A 19,685-nucleotide genomic window follows, 5' to 3' on the forward strand; every position below is an offset into this window, starting at 1 on the left:
CAGGATGGCAAGTTCAGCAGTATTGCTTTTATTTTTAATTAGGCAGTCATCCTGAAATGTGTCTGTATTTGCTATGTTGGTCCATAGAAAGGATAGCAGCTGAGTAGACCTGTGATATAGATTTGCCATGTGGTTGGTCTTGATATACAGCTAATGTACTTATCAGTTTTCCAGCTCTGGAAAATGGCCAGTTTTCTGGGCTCCATCTTACTCATGATGAATCCTTCATTTATTTTGAATTAGTTAGGGAATTTTTATGATGATAGAAAACAAAGTATAATTAGGATAGCAGGACATTATGTTTGTATTCTTTTTCTGCTTTTTATATCCAGGGTATAAAAGTCTCAGAAATCTTTTTTTACTCACTTTGTGGAACTTCATTACCAACTGTGTGCACACGATTCCATTTTTGGATGGATGTTGAAGATTATGGTTGCTGGCTGACACTTGGCCATATCCAATTACCTGATGGTTGATAGCTGTTCAGTGTGTTACAGGATTTTATTTGCATCTGCGTTGTTGTGAAGTTTGATCTGCTTCATTTCTGTGGAATGAAAGGGTAAGAAACAACTAACACTGTACTTTAGAATGGAAAAGAAGGACTGATTGGGAGTTTGCATATCTTTCCTGTCAGCTTGGCCTCTGTTCTTTAAATAGTCTGCTTAAGCCAATGCTAATTTTTATGCCTATGGAATGTGGTTAAATGACTGAAGGCTTTTGCTCCAGAGGCTAGTGGAGCTCTTGTCTGTATATTCTTTAGTCTCTGTTAAGTTTGGGTGGAGAATAATAGTAGCTTTGTACCTAGCTAATGAACAATTTTTCACAGAAATTTAGCTATTTTTCTGGAGGAGACATGCTGTAGTGGAAGTGTTTGGTATTAGAACTCTGAATTTGAATACAGTCTGTGACTGGTGGTGGTGGTGTAGTCGCCAAGTTGTGTCTGACTCTTGTGACCCCATGGACAATAGCCAAGCGAGTTCTTCTGTCCGTGGGATTTCCCAGGCAAGAATACTGGAGTGGGTTGCCATTTTCTTCTGCAAGGGATCTTCCTGACTCAGGGATGGGACCCAGGTCTCCTGCGTTGCAGGCCATCTCTTGCAGGCAGATCTTTTACCAGCTGAGCCACATTTATTTGAATTTAATTTCTCAGTGTTGTAATTTCTTTCTTTTTAAAATGGAGATGATAATACCTATCTTGCAGAGTTGTCATAAAGCTTCAGCTCAGTTCAGTTGCTCAGTCGTGTCTGACTTTTTGCGACCCCATGGACTGCAGCACGGCAGGCTTCCCTGTCCATCACCAACTCCCGGAGCTTACTCAAACTCATGTCCATTGAGTTGGTGATGCCATACAACCATCTCATCCTCTGTCATCCCCTTTTCCTGCCCTCAATCTTTCCCAGCATCAGGGTCTTTTCCAATGAGTCAGTTCTTTGCATCAGGTGGCCCAAAGTATTGGAGTTTCAGCTTGAGCATCAGTCCTTCCAGTGAATATTCAGAACTGATTTCCCTTAGGATGGACTGGTTCGATCTCCTTGCAGTCCAAGGGACTCTCAAGAGTCATAAAGCTTAGAGATAGCGAATGCAAAAACACTTGGTAGAATCCATGACCTATGGTAAATGGTGATTGTGGTTATTATTTCCAGAAGCATTGTGGATGAGTGTATGGTCTACTTGGGAGTCCTAAGAAAGTTTCTTAATTCTCTGGAAAATGATTTGTGGAATTCCTACTTTGAAAAGATAAAATGTATCTTATAGGATATTTAGTTCACGGACTTTTTTATTGACAGCTTTTCCAATTAGTTTCTCCAATAAAAGCTTTTAATTGTACTTTCTTTGTGAAAAAGAAATCAATCCCAAGATAAGTGAAAATTAGCCTTTGAAAAGACAAACCTGTTCATGGGAAAGGGAAAAAGTTCTGAACTTCCCAGTTTGTAAGTATTGAAGTTGAGAACACACTAAAAAATTCTTTGTGTCCTTGTAAGCACATGATTTTGGCATTTTTGAAAGAGTGCTGAAGGCTGTTTCCTAGTTTAAGAACAAAACTGATTAAGCTTTTCTCACACAGTGCTTCTTAACAGGGGCACTATTGGCATTTAGGGCAAGACAATTCTTTGTTGTGCAGGACTGTTGTGTGCATTGTAGGACATTTAGCTTCCCTGGCCCTGCCCACTAAAATGCCAGAAGTGCCCACCCCACACCCCCGCCATTGTGACAATAGCTCCTCCCTGAGAAGAGCCTCCTTCCCCCTAAATTTTCACATGCCCTTAATGGAGAACCACTGGGACTCTCGCTCGGATATATTTAATGAAGCAGCTCACAGTATCATCAGCTTCCATTTAGGAATTTCAAGTTTTTTCAAGCTAAAAATTCATTATTCTTGATCTTCAGTGTGCCGTCTCTTGAATCAAGTAGCCTCGATAGCAAGAGTAACTGTAGTTGTTTTTTTCTGTTCTACCCAAAATGTGTACTTTAAAGGGCACCATTAACATCAAAAGGTAATATTCCATAAATGACACCAAGAGAAATAATCCAGAGTCTGAAAATAGCATAAAATCTCACACATTTCAAAGAATGTATTGTCTCATTTTAAAATTAGTCATTTTCAGATTAAAAAAAAAAAGCATATGGTTTTAGAGTCTGTTCATACACACCTTTGCTGCCTTTTATGGCTAAATTAAAATTTATCAGATTAAATTGAAAGCTATTTGTAACTTGGTTGGTTTCATTTAAAATATGGTCATTTAGTATGTTGGCCAGGGGACCAGAAGGCATGGTTTGGAGGTTTTCCCATGCTCAGCACTTCTCCAAAATGGATTAATAAAGTTCTTACTCCCATAAGGGGACTGTACCTTTTCCCACTCACCTCCCTCAACTGTCTAGTAATTAGTATTGCTTTAGCATATAATAAGGGCTCTACAACTAAATATCAGTGTTTTTCATGAGTGTTTTTATATTTTGAGTTTGTGGATTTGAATAAGGAAAGCTATCCAAAAATTCTCCCAGTGCCTCTGAGTTTTTAGCTTAAAATATAAATGCTCCTTGGACCAAGAACTACAGTTGAACTGTTGCAGAATAAAAGTTTGAGAATCGTAAGACTTGGCTTGGACATTGGGATGCTATTTATTTGCCAAATTGTTGTCAGTTTTTTTGGCCTGAGCATACTGCATAGCTGTTGTATTGGCAAAAAACAAACAAACAAACTTAAAATTCTTTTTTTATTAGAAAAGTTAAATATAATAAAAAGTACAATATACTATCACCCAGTATTAACAAATATTAGTTAGTGAAAACTGGAAAATTGTTAAAGAGATGAGAATATCAGATTATCTTACCTGTCTGCTGAGAAACATGTATGCAGGTCAGGAAGCAACAGTTAGAACTGGACACGGGACAATGGACTGGTAGAAAATTCGGAAAGGAGTACGACAAGCCTGTATATTGTCACCCTGCTCTTTTAACTTATATGTAGAGTTCATCATGTGAAATGCCAGGCTGGATGAGTCACAAGCTGGAATCAAGACTGCCAGGAGAAATATCAACAACCTCAGATATGCAGGTGATAACCACTCTAATGGCAGAAAATGAAACTAAAGAGCCTCTTGATGAGGGTGAAAGAGGAGAGTGAAAAAGCTGGCTTAAAGCTCAACATTAAAAAAACTAATATCATAGCAGCCAATCCCATCAGATCATGGCAAATAGAAGAGGGAAAAGTGGGAAGCAGTGACTTTATTTTCTTGGGCTCTAAAATCACTAAGGATGGTGACGGTAGCCATGAAATTAAAAGACACTTGCTCTTTGAAAGGAAAGCTGTGACAAACTTAGTGTATTAAAAAGCAGAGACATCACTGTGCCAACAAAGGTGCATATAGTCAAAGCTATGTTTTTTTCCATGTACAGATGTGAGAGATGGACCATAAAGAAGGCTAAGCGCCAGAGAATTGATGCTTTTGAATTGTGCTGGCGAAGACTCTTGAGGGTCCTTTGGACAGAAAAGAGATCAAACCAGTCAATCCTAAAGGAAATCAACCCTTAATATTCATTGGAAGGACTGATGCTGAAGTTGAAAGCTCCAATACTTTGGCTACCTGATGTGAAGAACTGACTCATTAGAAAAGACTCTGATGCCGGGAAAGATTGAAGGCAGGAAGAGAAGGGGATGACAGAGGATCAGATAGTTGGATGGCATCACTGACTCCATGGACATGATTGAGCAAGCTCCGGGAGTTGGTGATGGACAGGGAAGCTTGGCATGCTGCAGTCCTTAGGGTCCCAAAGAGTCGGACACGACTGAGCAACTGAACTGAACTGACTCAATGGATATGAGTTTAAGCAAACTCCGGGAGATAGTGAAGGACAAGGAAGCCTTGAGTGCTGCAATCTATGGGAGGTTGCAAAGAGTCAGACACGACTTAGCGACTGAACAACAATAACAGCAAGTTAGTGAAAAAATAATCAAATTAGCAAACATATCATATTTGTTTTGGTATTTTAATAAAAGTGAACAAAACATTATTGATATAATACAAGTCTCCTTTTTTTCCTTCCTTATTTCATTTTTCTTCTTTGCCACCAAGGCAACTACTACAATGAATTTAGTGACTGGCTTTCTACTTCTTGCTTTTAGACATTTACTATAAATATGTACCTTTAAAGAAGAACTATACAAAAAAATATCTTAATGACCTGGATAACTATGATGGATGGTATGGTCCCTTACCTAGAGCCAGGCATCCTGGAATGTGAAGTCAAAGGGACCTTAGGAAGCATCACTGTGAACAAAGCTAGTGAAGGTGATGGAATTCCAGTTGAGCTATTTCAAATGCTAAAAGATGATGCTGTGAAAGTGCTGCACTCAATATGCCAGCAAATTTGGAAAACTCAGCAGTGGCCGCAGGATTGTAAAAAGTGTTTTCATTCCAGTCCTAAAGAAGGTCACTGCCAAAGAATGTTCAAACTACTGCACAGTTGCACTCATTTCACATGCTAGCAAGATCATGCTCAAAATCCTCCAAACTAGGCTTCAGTAGTCTGTGAACTGAGAACTTTTAGATATACAAGCTGGATTAGAAAAAGAGGAAGCAGAAACCAAATTGTCAACATCTGTTGGATCATAGAAAAAGCAAGAGAGTTCCAGAAAAACATCTACTTCTGCCTCATTGACTACACCAAAGCCTTTGACTGTGTGGATCACTGTGGAAAATTCTGAAAGAGAATTTTCTGGAACACCAGACCACCTTACCTGCTTCCTGAGAAATCTGTATGCAGGTCAAGAAGCGACAGTTAGAACATAATATGAAACAACAGACTGGTTCAAAATTGGGAGAGGAGTGCTTCAAGGCTGTGTATTATTACCCTGTTTATTTAACTTATATGCAGAGTACATCATGCAGAATGCTGGGCTGGGTGAAGCACAGCTGGAATCAAGACCGCTGGGAGAAATATCAATAACTTCAGATATGCAGATGACACTACCCTTATGGCAGAAAGTGAAGAGGAACTAAAAAGCCTCTTGAAAGTGAAAGAGGAGAGTGAAAAAGTTGGCTTAAAGCTCAACATTCAGAAAATGAAGATCATGGCATCCAGTCTCATCACTTCATGGCATATAGATGGGGAAACAATGGAAACAATGAAAGACTTTATTTTCTTGGGCTCCAAAATCACTGCAGATGGTGACTGCAGCCATGAAATAAAAAGACGCTTGCTCCTTGGAAGAAAAGCTATGACCAACCCAGACAGCATATTAAGAAGCAGAGGTGTTACTTTGCTGACAGTAGTCCATCTAGTCAAAGCTATGGTTTTTCCAGTAGTCATGTGTGGATGTGGGAGTTGGACAATTAAGAAGGCTGAGTGCCAAAGAATTGTTGTTTTTGAACTGTGTTGTTGGAGAAGGCTCTTGAGAGTCCCCTGGGCTTCAAAGAGATCAAACCAGTCCATGCTAAAGGAAATCAGTCCTGAATATTCACTGGAAGGACGGATGCTAAAGCTCCAATACTTGGGCCACTTGATTGGAAGAACTGACTTATTAGAAAAGACCCTGATGCTGGGAAAGATTGAAGGCAGGAGGAGAAGGGGATGAAAGCGGACGAGATGGTTGGATGTCATCACCGACTCAATGGACATGAGTTTGAGCAAGCTCCAGGAGATGGTGAAGGAGAGGGAAGCCTGGCATGCTGTAGTCCATGGGGTTATAAAAAGTCGGACTGATTGGCTGGACTGATTGGCTCAACAGCAACAAAATAATAATTATAGTAACCAATGGGCTTGAATGCTTACTACTTGCCAGACACTGTTCATTTAACCAATAACCTTATGGTGACTGTAATGAATTAATACATATAAAATGTTACAGGAAGTATAAAGTGAAAGTGTTAGTTGCTCAGTCATGTTAGACTTTGCAACCCCATGGCCTAGCCCACCAGGCTCCTCTGTCCATTGGATTCTCCAGGAGAGAATACTGGAGTGGGTAGCCATTCGCTTCTCCAGAGGATTTTTCTGACCCAGGGATCAAACCGGGTCTTTTGCACTGCAGACAGATTGTTTACCGTCTGAGCCACTGGAGAAGTCCGTATAATGCAGGTACTAGTTTATTTCCATTTTGTAAATAATGTAGAGGTTTTAAAATAACTTGGCTGGGTTCATATAGCTGCAAGCTACAGATTGAGGATTTGAAGCCAGATTTGTCTGGAGGCTATACCTTTAATCATGTATTCCTTTGCAGAAGGAAATGGCAACCCACTCCAGTATTTTTGCCTGGAAAATTCCATGGACAGAGGAGCCTGGTGAGCTACAGTTCATGGGGTTGCAAAGAATCAGACAGGACTGAACACACATACACCAAGCCCCGTTTCCCACCTCCCGCCCCGCTTGTCTACTTTTATTCCTGATTAGACTCTTAGCCTCTGCAGGGACTACTTTTGGAACCTCATCCTCAGGTTCCTCAGGTCCCCGCCAGCAGGGAGGCCTCCGAGTCTGCTTTAGAGGTGTTGCTGGTGCCCGCTTGGGAACCTGGATGCCTCTGCTTCACAGCGCTCTCCTGGCAGGGCACAGGGAAGCAGCAGGTGGCCATGCGCTCCATTTGTTCCCTGAGCTGGCTCCCATGTGATTACTACCTCTTCTCCATGTCACCTTCAGTGTGGAAGCCTCCTTGGCCCTTCCTCTAAGCTGAGGTTCACCTCTCTGAAAAAGAAGCTTGGGCATTACTGAACTATGTTGATCTCTGCAAGAGCAAGATGTATTTTCTTCTGAGGTCTGTGGCAGTCAACTCCCAAATGAAGCAAGTGTGTATCTTTAATCAATCCTGCCTCTCTATAAATATGTTATTTTCTATGTATTTAAAAATTAATTAATTATTTTGGCCGTATCAGGTCTTGGTTGTGGCGTGCTGGCTTCTCTCTAGCTGTGGTGTGAGAACTCTGGAGTGTGTGGGCTCTCTAGTTGTGGCTCACCGGCTCAGTAGTTGAGTCATTCAGGCTTAATCTAATAATTTTTATTTATCTTTTTAATTTGTTTGCTTTTGACTGTGCTGGGTCTTTGCTGCAACCCGGGCCTTTGTCTAATTGCTGCAAGTGGGGGCCACTTTCTGGTTTCCGTTTGTGGGCTTCTCACTGTGGTGGCCTCTCTTGCTGCAAAGCAGGGGCTCCAGGGGTGTGGGCCTTAGTAGATGCTGCCAGCGGGCTCATCAGCTGTGGCTCCCAGGCTCCAGAGCATGGGCTCAACAGTTGGCCCAGGCCCAGCTGCTCTGTGGCAGGTGGGATCCTTCTGGACTAGGGATTGAATCTGCATCTCCCGTGTTTGCAGGTGGCTACTGAGCCACCGGGAAGCCCCCTTGTATGTTTTAAAAATACATTTAAAAAATGAAAATGGTATCATTCTATAGGGATAGTCCTATAATTTTTTGGGTAACTTCTTAAAAATTGTTTTCAGTTCAGTTTTAATGATACTGTGAACTACAGCTTGCTTCTTTCCACTTCCACTCAGTATTGCTTTTTTAGCCTATTTTATTTTTTAAACTATTTCTTTTAATTGAAGCTTAGTTAACTTAAAATGTTGTATTGCTTTTAGGTGTAAAGCAAAGTGATCCAGTTTTACATATATATGTATGTCTATTCTTTTCCATTATAGGTTACTACAAGATATTGAATATAGTTCCCTGTGCTATACAGTAGTCCTTATTGTTTATCTATTTTATATGATGTCGAAGCTGAAACTCCAATACTTTGGCCACCTGATGCAAAGAGCTGACTCATTTGAAAAGACCTTGATGCTGGGAAAGATTGAGGGCAGGAGGAGAAGGGGACGACAGAGGATAAGATGGTTGGATGGCATCACCGACCCCAATGGACATGGGTTTGGGTGGACTTTGGGAGTTGGTGATGGACAGGGAGGCCTGGCGTGCTGAGGTTCGTGGGTTCGCACAGAGTTGGACACGACTGAGCGACTGGACTGAACTGAACTGAACTGAAGTGTGTATCTGCTAATGCCAAACTCCTAATTTACCCTGCCCCTTCCATCCCCTTTGGTACTGTAAGTTTGTTTTCTATGTCTGTGAGTGTATTTCTATTTTGAAAGTAATTTCATTTATATCATTTTTTTTTTAGATTCCACCTATGTGACATCATGTATTTGTCTTTCTCTGACTTGCATCACTTAACATGATTATCTCTAGCTCCATCCATGTTGCTAAAAATGACATTACTTCAATTTTTATGGCTGAGTAATATTCCATTGTATGTGTGTATCACACACACATACCCCACATCTTTTTTTTTTTATTGGAGTATAGTTGGTTTATAATGTTGTATTAGTTTCTGCTGTACAACAAAGTGAATCAGTTATCCATATACATATATTCACTCTTTTTTTAGATTCTTTTCCCATATTACAGAGTATTGAGTAGAGTCCCTTATGCTATACAGGAGGTCCTTATTAGTTCCCTATTTTATATATAGTAGTGTGCATATATCAATCCACATCTCCCAATTTTCCCTCTCACCCTCTCCCCTCTAGTAACCATAAGTTTGTTTTCTATATTTATGACTCTGTTTCTGTTTTGTAAATAAGTTCCTTTATACCCTTTTTTAAAATTGCACATTATACCACATGATCTTTATCCATTGATCTGTTGAAGGCCTTAGATTGCTTCCATGTCTTGGCTATTGTAAATAGTGCTGCAATGAACATTGGGGTATATATATCTTTTTTTTCCTTTAAAAAATTTATTGATGTATAGCTGACTTACAGAGAAGGCAATGGCAACCCACTCCAGTACTCTTGCCTGGCAAATCCCATGGACAGGGGAGCCTGGTAGGCTGCAGTCCATGGGGTCGCTAGAAGTCGGACATGACTGAGTGAGTTCACTTTCACTTTTCACTTTCATGCATTGGAGAAGGAAATGGCATCCCACTCCAGTATTCTTGCCTGGAGGATCCCAGGGACGGGGGAGCCTGGTGGGCTGCCAGCTATGGGGTCAGAGTCAGACATGACTGAAGTGACTTAGCAGCAGCTGATTTACAGTATTGTGTTAGTTTCAGGAATACAGCACAGTGATTCCATTATACATGTATATATCTCTATTCTGTTTTGGAATCTTTCCCCTTATATGTTATTAAAAAGTGTTAAATATAGTTCCCTGTGCTATACAGTAGGCCCTTATTGATTATCTGTTTTATATATAGCAGTGTATATCTGTTAATCCCAAGCTCCTAATTTATCCCTTCCCACCTTTCCCCTTTGGTAATCATAAATTCGTTTTCTATGTCTGTGGGTCTATTTCTGTTTTATAAATAAGTTCATTTGTATCTTTCTCTCTTTTTTTTTAGATTCCACATATAAGTGATATCATATTTGTCTTTCTCTGTCTGGCTTACTTCAGTTTGCGTGATATCTCCAGGTGCATCCATTTGCTGCAAATGGGACTCAGTTCAGTTCAGTTCAGTTGCTCAGTCGTATCTGACTCTTTGTGACCCCATGAACTGCAGCACGCCAGGCCTCCCTGTCCATCACCAACTCCTGGAGTTCACCCAAACCCATGTCCATTGAGTCGATGATGCCATCCAACCATCTCATCCTCTGTTGTCCCCTTCTCCTCCTGCCCTCAATTTTTCCCAGCATCAGGGTCTTTTCCAATGAGTCAGCTCTTCGCATCAGGTGGCCAAATTATTGGAGTTTCAGCTTCAACATCAGTCCTTCCAGCGAACACCCAGGACTGATCTCCTTTAGAATGGACTGGTTGGGTCTCCTTGCAGTCCAAGGGACTCTCAAGAGTCTTCTCCAACACCACAGTTCAAAAGCATCAATTCTTCGGCGCTCAGCTTTCTTTATAGTCCAACTCTCACATCCATACATGACCACTGGAAAAACCATAGCCTTGACTAGATGGACCTTTGTTGGCAAAGTAGTGTCTCTGCTTTTTAATATGCTGTCTAGGTTGGTCCTAACTATTTCATTCTTTTTAGTTGCTGAGTAATATTCTATTGTATATATGTACCACATCTTTATCCATTCATCTGTCAGTGGATATTTAGGTTGCTTCAATGTCTTGGCTATTGTAAATGGCACTTAAATGAACATTAGAATACATGTATCCTTTCGAACCATGGTTTTCTCAGGTTCGAGAAAAATCCCAGGAATGGAATTGTTGGATCATTTGGTAGCTGTATTTTTAGTTTCTTCAGGAACCTCCATACTGTTCTGTATAGCAACTGTACCATTTCCACCAACAGTACAGGAGAGTTCCCTTCTTTCTACACCCTCTCCAGTATTTGTCTGACTGGTATGAGGTGATATATATATATATATATATTTTAAAATTTGTTTATTTCTGACTGTGCTGGGTCTTTGTTGCTGCACAGGTTTCCTCTAGTTGCAGCAGGCAGGGTCTACTCTCTAGTTGCGGTGCCAGGGCTTCTCATTGCAGTGGCTTCACGTGTTGTGGAACATGGGTTCTAGGGCACTTGGGCTTCATTAGTTGCAGCGCGTGGACTCAGCAGTTGCGGCTCCCAGACTCCAGAACACAGGCTCAGAAGTTGTAGCGAACAGCTTTAAGTTGCTCCACAGCATATGGGATCTTCCTGGATCAGGGTTCAAACCCATGTCTCCTGCTTTGGCAGGCAGATTCTTTACCATTGAGCCACCAGGGAAGCCTGATATCATGTAGCTTTGATTTGCATTTCTCTAGTAAGTAGCAATGTTGAGCATCTTTTCATGTACTTTTTGGCCATCTGTATGTCTTTGGAGAAATGTCTGTCTAGATCTTCTGCCCAATTTTTTTTTTTTTAATTGAGCTGCATGAGCTGTTGTAAATTTTGGGGATTAATCACTTAGTCATTGCATTGTTGGCAAATATTTTCTCCCATTTTATAGGTTGTTTTCTTTCTTTTTTTTTTTTTTTATGGTGTCCTTTGCTGTTTAAAAGCTTTTGAATTTAACTTGGTCCCATTTGTTTATTTCCATTATTCTAGGAGACCGATCAAAAAAGTAATTCTGTAATTTATGTCAAGTGTTCTGCCTATATTTTCCTAAGAGTTTTATAAGTGCTGGGAAAGCTGGACAGCTACATGTAAGAAAATTAAATTAGAACATTCTTTAACACCAAACACAAAACTAAACTCAAAATGGATTAATTAAACCTAAATATAATTGATTCTTGTGGGAAAAAGTAGTAGAGACAGACTAAAACAAAAAGTGGGCTTTTTTTTTTATTCTTTGTCAGGTACCAGAATGGTAGAGCCTTCTGTGGTCATTTCTGCTAGACTGGGTTATTTAATCAAGAATGGCTTTTTAAATTGCCTTTGGATATAGTTTTTTTCTTTTAAAATTATATAATTTTAAAATGTAAAATATTTGTCATCCTTGTTTTATATATTTGCACTTGACTTTTTCAAATGAAGAGAAAATTATGTGAGACTGTGAAGGGCATTGGCAGGAGTACAAGTTTTTGAATCAGACAGTTTGGCATTTTAGTTTTATCTCTGTCATTTATTAGTGACTGTATGATTATTTGACCTCTCTGCAAAATAAGCACTATAATCTTTGTATCATGGGTTACTTGAGAATCAAATGACATAACATATGTACAGCTCTCATACTGTTTCCTAGATAGTAGGTGCTCAGTAAATCATGGCTATATCATTGTTTTTTGAAGGTAAAGGCATAAAGTGTTTTTTAGATCTGAAAATCAGTAACTAGAATATAAGAGAGGCAATACTTTTTCATTAATAGTTTACTGTAAGCATGTGTTTAATTTTTATTAATGGTTTTAATGAAATATTATTTTGATCTCTTGTTTAGTGTCGAGCCAGAAGAGAAGTAAAACTCAACAAAAACTTATTATGTATGGAATTCATTCTTAAAAGAAGAAAAAAGAGATTATTGAAGACTATGGATCGGAGCAAACGGAATTCAATTGCAGGATTTCCTCCACGTGTGGAGCGTCTTGAGGATTTTGAAGGAGGTGGTGGAGGGGATGGGAACATGACCCAAGTGGGAAGAATTTGGCCCTCCTCATATCGAGCTCTTATAAGTGCCTTTTCCAGACTGACACGTTTAGATGACTTCACCTGTGAAAAAATAGGGTCTGGCTTCTTCTCTGAAGTGTTCAAGGTGAGTGATGCAACAGTTTTTCTCATATCGTCTTGTTGAGGGTCAGTTTTACTGCAGAGTTCACAGCTGTGTTTCATTAGGATGTAGGCTTTGCCTTGTCAGGACGCTGTGGATCTTGAGTAGTATTGTAAACTCCTCTTGAGCGATTTATTAACTTGCAAGATATTTTATTTATTTTAACTATAAAAATAATCCATACTGATCAAAAATTAAAATAACATAGGAGCCTCTTCCACTACTCCAGAATTTTTCATCATCCAAAATGGAAACTTTGTATGCATTAAAAAAAAAACTCCCTCTAGTACCTTTAGCCCATGTTAATATCTGTTCTACTTTATGTCTCTATGAATATGTCTATCCTAGGAACCTCATATAATGGAATTATAATATTTGTCCTTTTGTGCCTGGAATTCCCTTGTCATCCAGTGGTTAGGACTCGGTGCTGTCACCGCTGGGCCTGTGTTTTATCTGTGGTTGGGGAACTGAGAACTCACCAGCCCTGTGGCATGGCCAAAAAAAAAATTTTTTTTTCCATTCAATATTTATTTGGCTGCATTGGGTCTTAGTTGCTTCATTCAGGATCTTTCTTTGAGGTGCATAGACTCTCTAGTTGTGTCGTGTGGGCTCCAGAGCATGTTGGTTCATTAGTTGAGGAGAGCACGCTTAATTGCTTCACATTGTGTGGGATCTTTCCTTTCTTAAGTAACTTTTGTTAATTTTATTTTCTTAGGATATAATTACTCTTACTTAAATTTTCAGATTTGTGGGCATAAATACTGTATGTAATTGATGTGGCACAGGTTTTTTGTTTCCACAATAGCTGTATTTTCTTCTTCCATATTAATAGATCTTTTAGTTGGACACACTGATGCCGTTTCCTAGCTTTCCTTATAGCTAGGTTTAACTATATGAGTGCTGCTGCTGCTAAGTCGCTTCAGTCGTGTCCGACTCTGTGCGACCCCAGAGACGGCAGCCCACCAGGCTTCCCCGTCCCTGGGATTCTCCAGGCAAGAAACTGGAGTGGGTTGCCATTTCCTTCTCCAATGCATGAAAGTGAAAAGTGAAAGTGAAGTCGCTCAGTCATTCCCGACTCTTAGCGACCCCATGGACTACAGCCTACCAGGCTCCTCCGTCCATGGGATTTTCCAGGCAAGAGTACTGGAGTGGGGTGCCATTGCCTTCTCCGAACTATATGAGTAGTTCTGTCCAATAAGGTGTGAGCAGAATTGTCATATGGGAGCTTTTGGAAATCTTCCTTTGCCACTTCTTATATCCGTTTTTCCTTCATATTTGCTGTTGTACATTTTGATCATAGTGTGACCCTACAAATGGAGGCCATCTGTGGCAGAGCAACAAGACAGAGCCTGCATCTTCCATGCCTACATGGAAGAGAGCTGCCTGGTTCTGTACTATCTCCTAGAGTCTCTTTGTGAGAAAAAAATCTTAAGACTTTTAATATTTGGTCTTCTGTTTGCAAACAAACCTAAGTGTAATTAGTGTAATTTGTACCATATCAATATCTGCTTCCTTCCTCTAATATGGTTTATTTGTGTCTTCTATTTTAAAAATAAAACAACACAAATTTATTTTAGGTTTCTTCTCAAAGGATTTGCTTTAAAAAAAAAAATTGAGCTAGTTGGGAATTCCCTGGAGATCCAATGGTTAGGACTCGGTGCTTTCACTACCAAGGTCTGGGTTCAACCTCTGGTTGGGGAACTAAGATACCATAAGCCACATGATGTGGCCAAAAACGGGGGGAAAAAAAAGAGGTATCGTTTATTGATAAACTGAAGGCTTAAGAAATATAGGATTCTGGGACCTGTGGGGATAGCTATGAAGTCTCATTGGTCCTGCCTTTGCCCTTGTACCTGTCCCAGGGAAGTTTGTCTCTGTTTCCACACCTGTTGATAACTCCACCCTGGGCGGAACCTGGCAGTCAGATTATTACCTTTGATTCTGCTGATTATCTTCTGTTTGTGTTATGGTTCACTATTTTCTACTTCTATCTGTATTACTTTCTTTTGTTTACTTTCTTATTAGATCTAGTGATGTTTGTTCTTTTTGTAGCTTTTTGAATTTTATTCTTATCTCAGTTTTTCCCAGTGTTTATTATTTTCTCGTATATACACTTAAGCTTTAAAGTTTCCTCTAGACTTGGCCATATCACAGGTTTTCAGTGTGGTCTCATCACTTCTGAATGTAGTTTGGTTTGATTTCATTTTGATATGAGAATTATTTAAATGAAATTTTAAAATGTCTACATGGTGAATTTTCTTTTGGGTAATTGATATTTAATTTTTAATTTTAGTGCATCATGATCACAGAAAATGGCTTATATGAAGTCTGTCTTTGGAGTATAATTTATTTTTTAAAATATTTATTTATTTGGCTGTGTTGGCTCTTTCTTTTTAATTATTTCATGTATTTTTTTTGGTTGCTCTGGCTCCGTTGCTGCCTGTGGGCTTTTTCTAGTTACGACCAGCAGGGGCTACTTGTTGTGGTGCACAGGCTTCTCTTTCTTGTTGTGGAGCTCAGGCTCTACGCACACAGCCTTCAGTAGTTGTGGCTTGAAGTCCCTAGGAGGGCTCGTGGGCTCAGTAGTTGTGGTGCACGGGCTTAGTTGCTCTGCAGCATGTAGAATCTTGCTGGACTAGGGATCAAACCCATGTTTCCTGCATTGGCAGGCAGATTCTTATCCACTGCACCACCAGGGAAGTCCTGTGTTGGGTCTTAATTGGATTACTCAGGATCTTTCATTGCAGTGCAGGCAGGGACTCTTGAGTTGTGCCACAAGAGCTCATTGGTTGTGGTCTACAGGGGCTTAGTTGATCCTCCGCATGTGGAATCTTAGTTCTGAGACCAGGGATTGCACCTGAGTCCCCTGCATTGCAAGGCACATTCTTTTTTTTTTTTTAAACAAGTTGTTTGTTTATTTATTTTTGGCTGTGTAGGGTCTTCATTGCTGCAGGCAGGCTTTCTCTAGTTGCAGTGTGCGGGCTTCTCTTTGCAGTGGCTTCTCTTGTTTCGGCTCAGGGACTCTAGAGCAGGTGGGCTCAGTAGTGGAAGCTTGCAAGGTCTGGAGCTCAGGCTCATTAGTTGTGGCACAAGGGCCTACCTGCCCTGTGTCATGTGGAATCTTCCTGGACCAGGGATCGAACCCATGTGCCCATGTGCAAGGCGAATTCTTAACCACTGAACCACCAGGGATGTCCAACAAGGCAGATTCTTAACCACTGGACCATCAAGGAAGCCTCTGGAATATTTTTTTTTTTTTGGACTATAATTTAGATTTTGTTTTGATATAGTACAAGGTCAGATTTTTTTGAATGCCACAAATATATTTGAAACAAATATGATTTTCTGTTTTGTTTGATTGCATAAAGTTCTGTGTACCTCTATTAGATTAAGCTTTTGTATTGTTATTCAAATGTTATATGACCTTATTTATTATAGTCTAATATATTTCTTTGAAAAAAGTCTATTAATATTTTCTAATGTGTTTATAGATTCTCCTTGTGTTTCTGTCAGTGTGGTTATTTTGTTTATAGTCCATTTTGTGAAGTATATATTAATAGAAATTCATGTTTATTATTAGATTGTATACTATAGATAGATTGTATATTTTATAAATGCTAGTTTTCTATTTTTGTCCCACTTTATGCTGTTAGCCTTGATTTCTACTTTATCTGATATCAATATTATGTACCTTCTTCCTCACTGTATGCATTTATCTGTTGTTTTGGTTATTATTTTCCCAGTATGTCTTTTTCTATCTCTATTTTTATTCTGTCTGTGATGGTACATTTTTTATGTGTGTCCTATGAAATAGTTTTATATTTAATTTTTTTGATCCAAAATTAAATTTGCCCATAAAGAGACAGAGAAATTATAATCTGTTTATATTTATTGTTATTACTTCTGTCTTTACACTGAATAAACTCTTAAACGATAATTTAATGAGTATAGAATTTAGGACAGTATTTTCTTCAGCACATTAAAATTATTCTTCCCTTTTTTCTTCTTTTTTTAGTTAGTTGCTCCGCAGCATGTAGAATCTTCCTGGACTAGGGATCAAATCCGTGTTTGCTGTTGCTAAGTTAGTTGTTAGTTTGGTTGTTACCCTTTTTAGTTAATCAGCCTTTTCTTTCTTTTTAGAATTATTTTTTCTTCTTTGTTCAGTTTTGATTATATTGGTCTCGGAGCTGATTTATTTTTATTTATTCTGCTTAGAATGTGGTTTACTCCTTCATTTTAAGAACTCATGTGTCTTAAATTCTAGAAAATTCTTGGACATTTTATCTTTTAAAATTCTGCTCTTTTCTTTGGCCTCTTAAGGTCCCATTACGATTGTCTCATGTTATCTTTCATGTCTCTTAATTTTTCTCTCGTGTTTTTATTTCTGTGCCTTTTTGTGCTAGTTTTTTTAGGGGGGAGTGTGGTGGTGATTTTCAGTCTATTTTCCTGTTTACTTTCTTTTCATTTGGGGCCTACTCTATAACTGAAACTGCCTTTGAAATTTTTTAATTTCAGTTGCTATGTTTTTCTTTTCTAGACTATCTCTTTTTTTGGCTTTTTTCTTTCAGGTTTTATTAAGATACAGTTGGCATATAACAGTGTATTAATTTTCGATGTATAATATGATTTTATATGAATATATGTTATGAAATGATTACCATAATAGGTTTAGTTAACATCCATCACGTCATGTATTTGCAGATTCTTTTTTCTTTCTTGTGATGAGAGTTTTGTAGACTTTCTATTTGTGTTTCTTAAATGCACTTCTCTTTTGTTTCAAATATCCTGTTCCTGCTTTTCTTTGAACATCTAATTTTGTGTAATTTTAGTTGAATTTATTTTAAAAATCACATAGTATAAACTTAAAAGGTGTAAAACGTTATTCAGTGAAAAATCATTTGCTTTTTTCTGCCCCTCAGTTTTCTTCTCTCTAGGTAACTGGTATTCAGTGCTTTCTTATGTATCCTTCTAGAGATATTTTGTACTTATGTAAGCAAATACATGTATGTCTGTATGTGTATGTGTGTGTGGATGTTTATATATCAATTATCTATTATTTACCTACTTACTTACCTACTCCATGGTAGAGGTAGTATAAGTTCTATGAGGGCAGAACTTACACTACCTTTTAAATCTTACAGAACTTACAGCAGAACTTACACTAGCTTTTAAATCTCTATCTCTGCACTGCTGTATCCTGAGTGCTTAGAATTCTACATGGCATATAGTACTCATTCTTCTACAAGTATCTTAGTTTTGTAGAACTTCTTTTTATGTGTGCTATGAATTATATTTTCTAAGACTGTAGTGCTTTTTAAGCTAGTTTTAAACAATTTTTGCAATGTAGAAATAGTTCAGTTTGTTTTTATTGTCTTCTGTTTCTTTTATTATTTAAAAAATCTCACTATACTCCTATGTTATAAATAACACTATAATTTTTTTCTTATCACTTTGATGGTATTACTACTTATGTTTAAATGTTTGATCTATCTGGAATTTGTTTTTTAAGATGTCTACTCAGTTGTACCAGCAACATTTAATGTATATTTAATATTTTTCTCATTCATTGGAAGTGTCACCTTTGTTCTACCCTGAATTTTCCTCAGTATGTATTTTGGTATCTTTCTAGACTTTATTCTGTTGCATTGGCCTGTCTACCATAATACACTGTTATAATAATTTAATCATTTCAACTTTATTTTAATATCTGGTTAGTCTAGTCTTCTTCATCATTATTATTCCTTTCCAGAATTTTCTTGGCAATTCTTCCTGATTTTTATTGTGAGTTTTAAAATGCATTTGTCGGTTTCTAAAAATATCCTATTACCCTTTTATTGAGATTTGAGTAAATTTATAGATTAATTTAGAGAATTATTATCTTTATGATGATAGTGAATCTTTTTATATAAGCATATGGCATACCTTTTCATACGTTCAAGTATTTTGTGTCTCTTTGTAGACATAAAAAATTAAAAAAAAAATTCCACATTTCTTCTGATGTTGGATATTCATTTTTTTCTGTTGCAATTGTAAATGTCAATTGCACTTCTGTTATATCTTCTGTTTGTTGTTTGCTTGTGAAGACTACTAATTTTTACACATTAATCTTTGATGCATCCAGTGTACTGAGTTTTTTAATGTTTGCAATAGATTTTCAGTTGATTCACTTTGATTTTCCAGATATATAGTCATATCTGTGAATGATGATAAATTTATTTCCCATTTTTTATCTCCCTTTTTCTCAATAAACAGCACTGACTAATACTTCCTAAAATGTTAAATAATATTGGTATTTGACATCTTGTCTTTGTTCCTGACTTTAATGGGAATACCTGTAGTGTTTCCTAATTAAACATGATATGATTTGGGGGCTGAAGTAGATATTTCTTTTTCTGTTCGATCTTCAAAATTGTAATAAAAAACCCTCCTATTTTGTGTTAAGAACTATTTTTTTGCAGTATGGATGATGACTTTTACTGTATGTCTTTTCAAAATCTCTAGCATGATGGTTAATTTTATATGTTGACTTAACTGGGCCAGATGGTGCCTAGATATTTGGTCAAATTTTATTCTGAGTATGTCTCTGAGAGTACATTTTAAATAAGATTATCATTTGAATCAGTAGACTGAGTAAAGCAGATTGCCATCCCTAAAACAAAAGAGAAAAGGAAAGATATAAGCATCTGAATGCAGAGTTCCAAAGAATAGCAAGGAGAGATAAGAAAGCCTTCCTCAGCAATCAGTGCAAAGAAATAGAGGAAAACAACAGAATGGGAAAGACTAGAGATCTCTTCAAGAAAATTAGAGATACCAAGGGAACATTTCATGCAAAGATGGGCTCGATAAAGGACAGAAATGGTATGGACCTAACAGAAGCAGAAGATATTAAGAAGAGGTGGCAAGAATACACAGAAGATGAAAAAAAAAAAAAAGAATACACAGAAGAACTGTACAAAAAAGATCTTCACGATCCAGATAATCACGATGGTGTGATCACTGACCTAGAGCCAGACATCCTGGAATGTGAAGTCAAGTGGGCCTTAGAAAGCATCACTATGAACAAAGCTAGT

At 38.1% G+C, this 19,685-nt stretch overlaps 1 protein-coding gene across 6 annotated transcripts in view; it reads left to right on the top strand.

Moving 5' to 3' along the window:
* TESK2 (testis associated actin remodelling kinase 2) overlaps positions 1 to 19,685 on the top strand; it is a 139,697-nt gene that overhangs the window by 20,042 nt on the left and 99,970 nt on the right. For 5 of the 6 annotated variants that reach the window (XM_055586049.1, XM_055586052.1, XM_055586051.1 and 2 more), the window contains exon 2: positions 12,289 to 12,600. In XM_055586049.1, the coding sequence (XP_055442024.1) occupies positions 12,334 to 12,600 (267 nt within the window). In that variant the 5' untranslated portion in view covers positions 12,289 to 12,333. Of the gene's footprint in view, positions 1 to 11,459; positions 11,558 to 12,288; positions 12,601 to 19,685 lie in introns of all 6 variants that reach the window. The other variant, XM_055586048.1, reaches the window with a different exon arrangement.

This window comes from Bubalus kerabau, chromosome 6, assembly GCF_029407905.1.
Source record: "Bubalus kerabau isolate K-KA32 ecotype Philippines breed swamp buffalo chromosome 6, PCC_UOA_SB_1v2, whole genome shotgun sequence".
Lineage (NCBI taxonomy): Eukaryota > Metazoa > Chordata > Mammalia > Artiodactyla > Bovidae > Bubalus > Bubalus kerabau.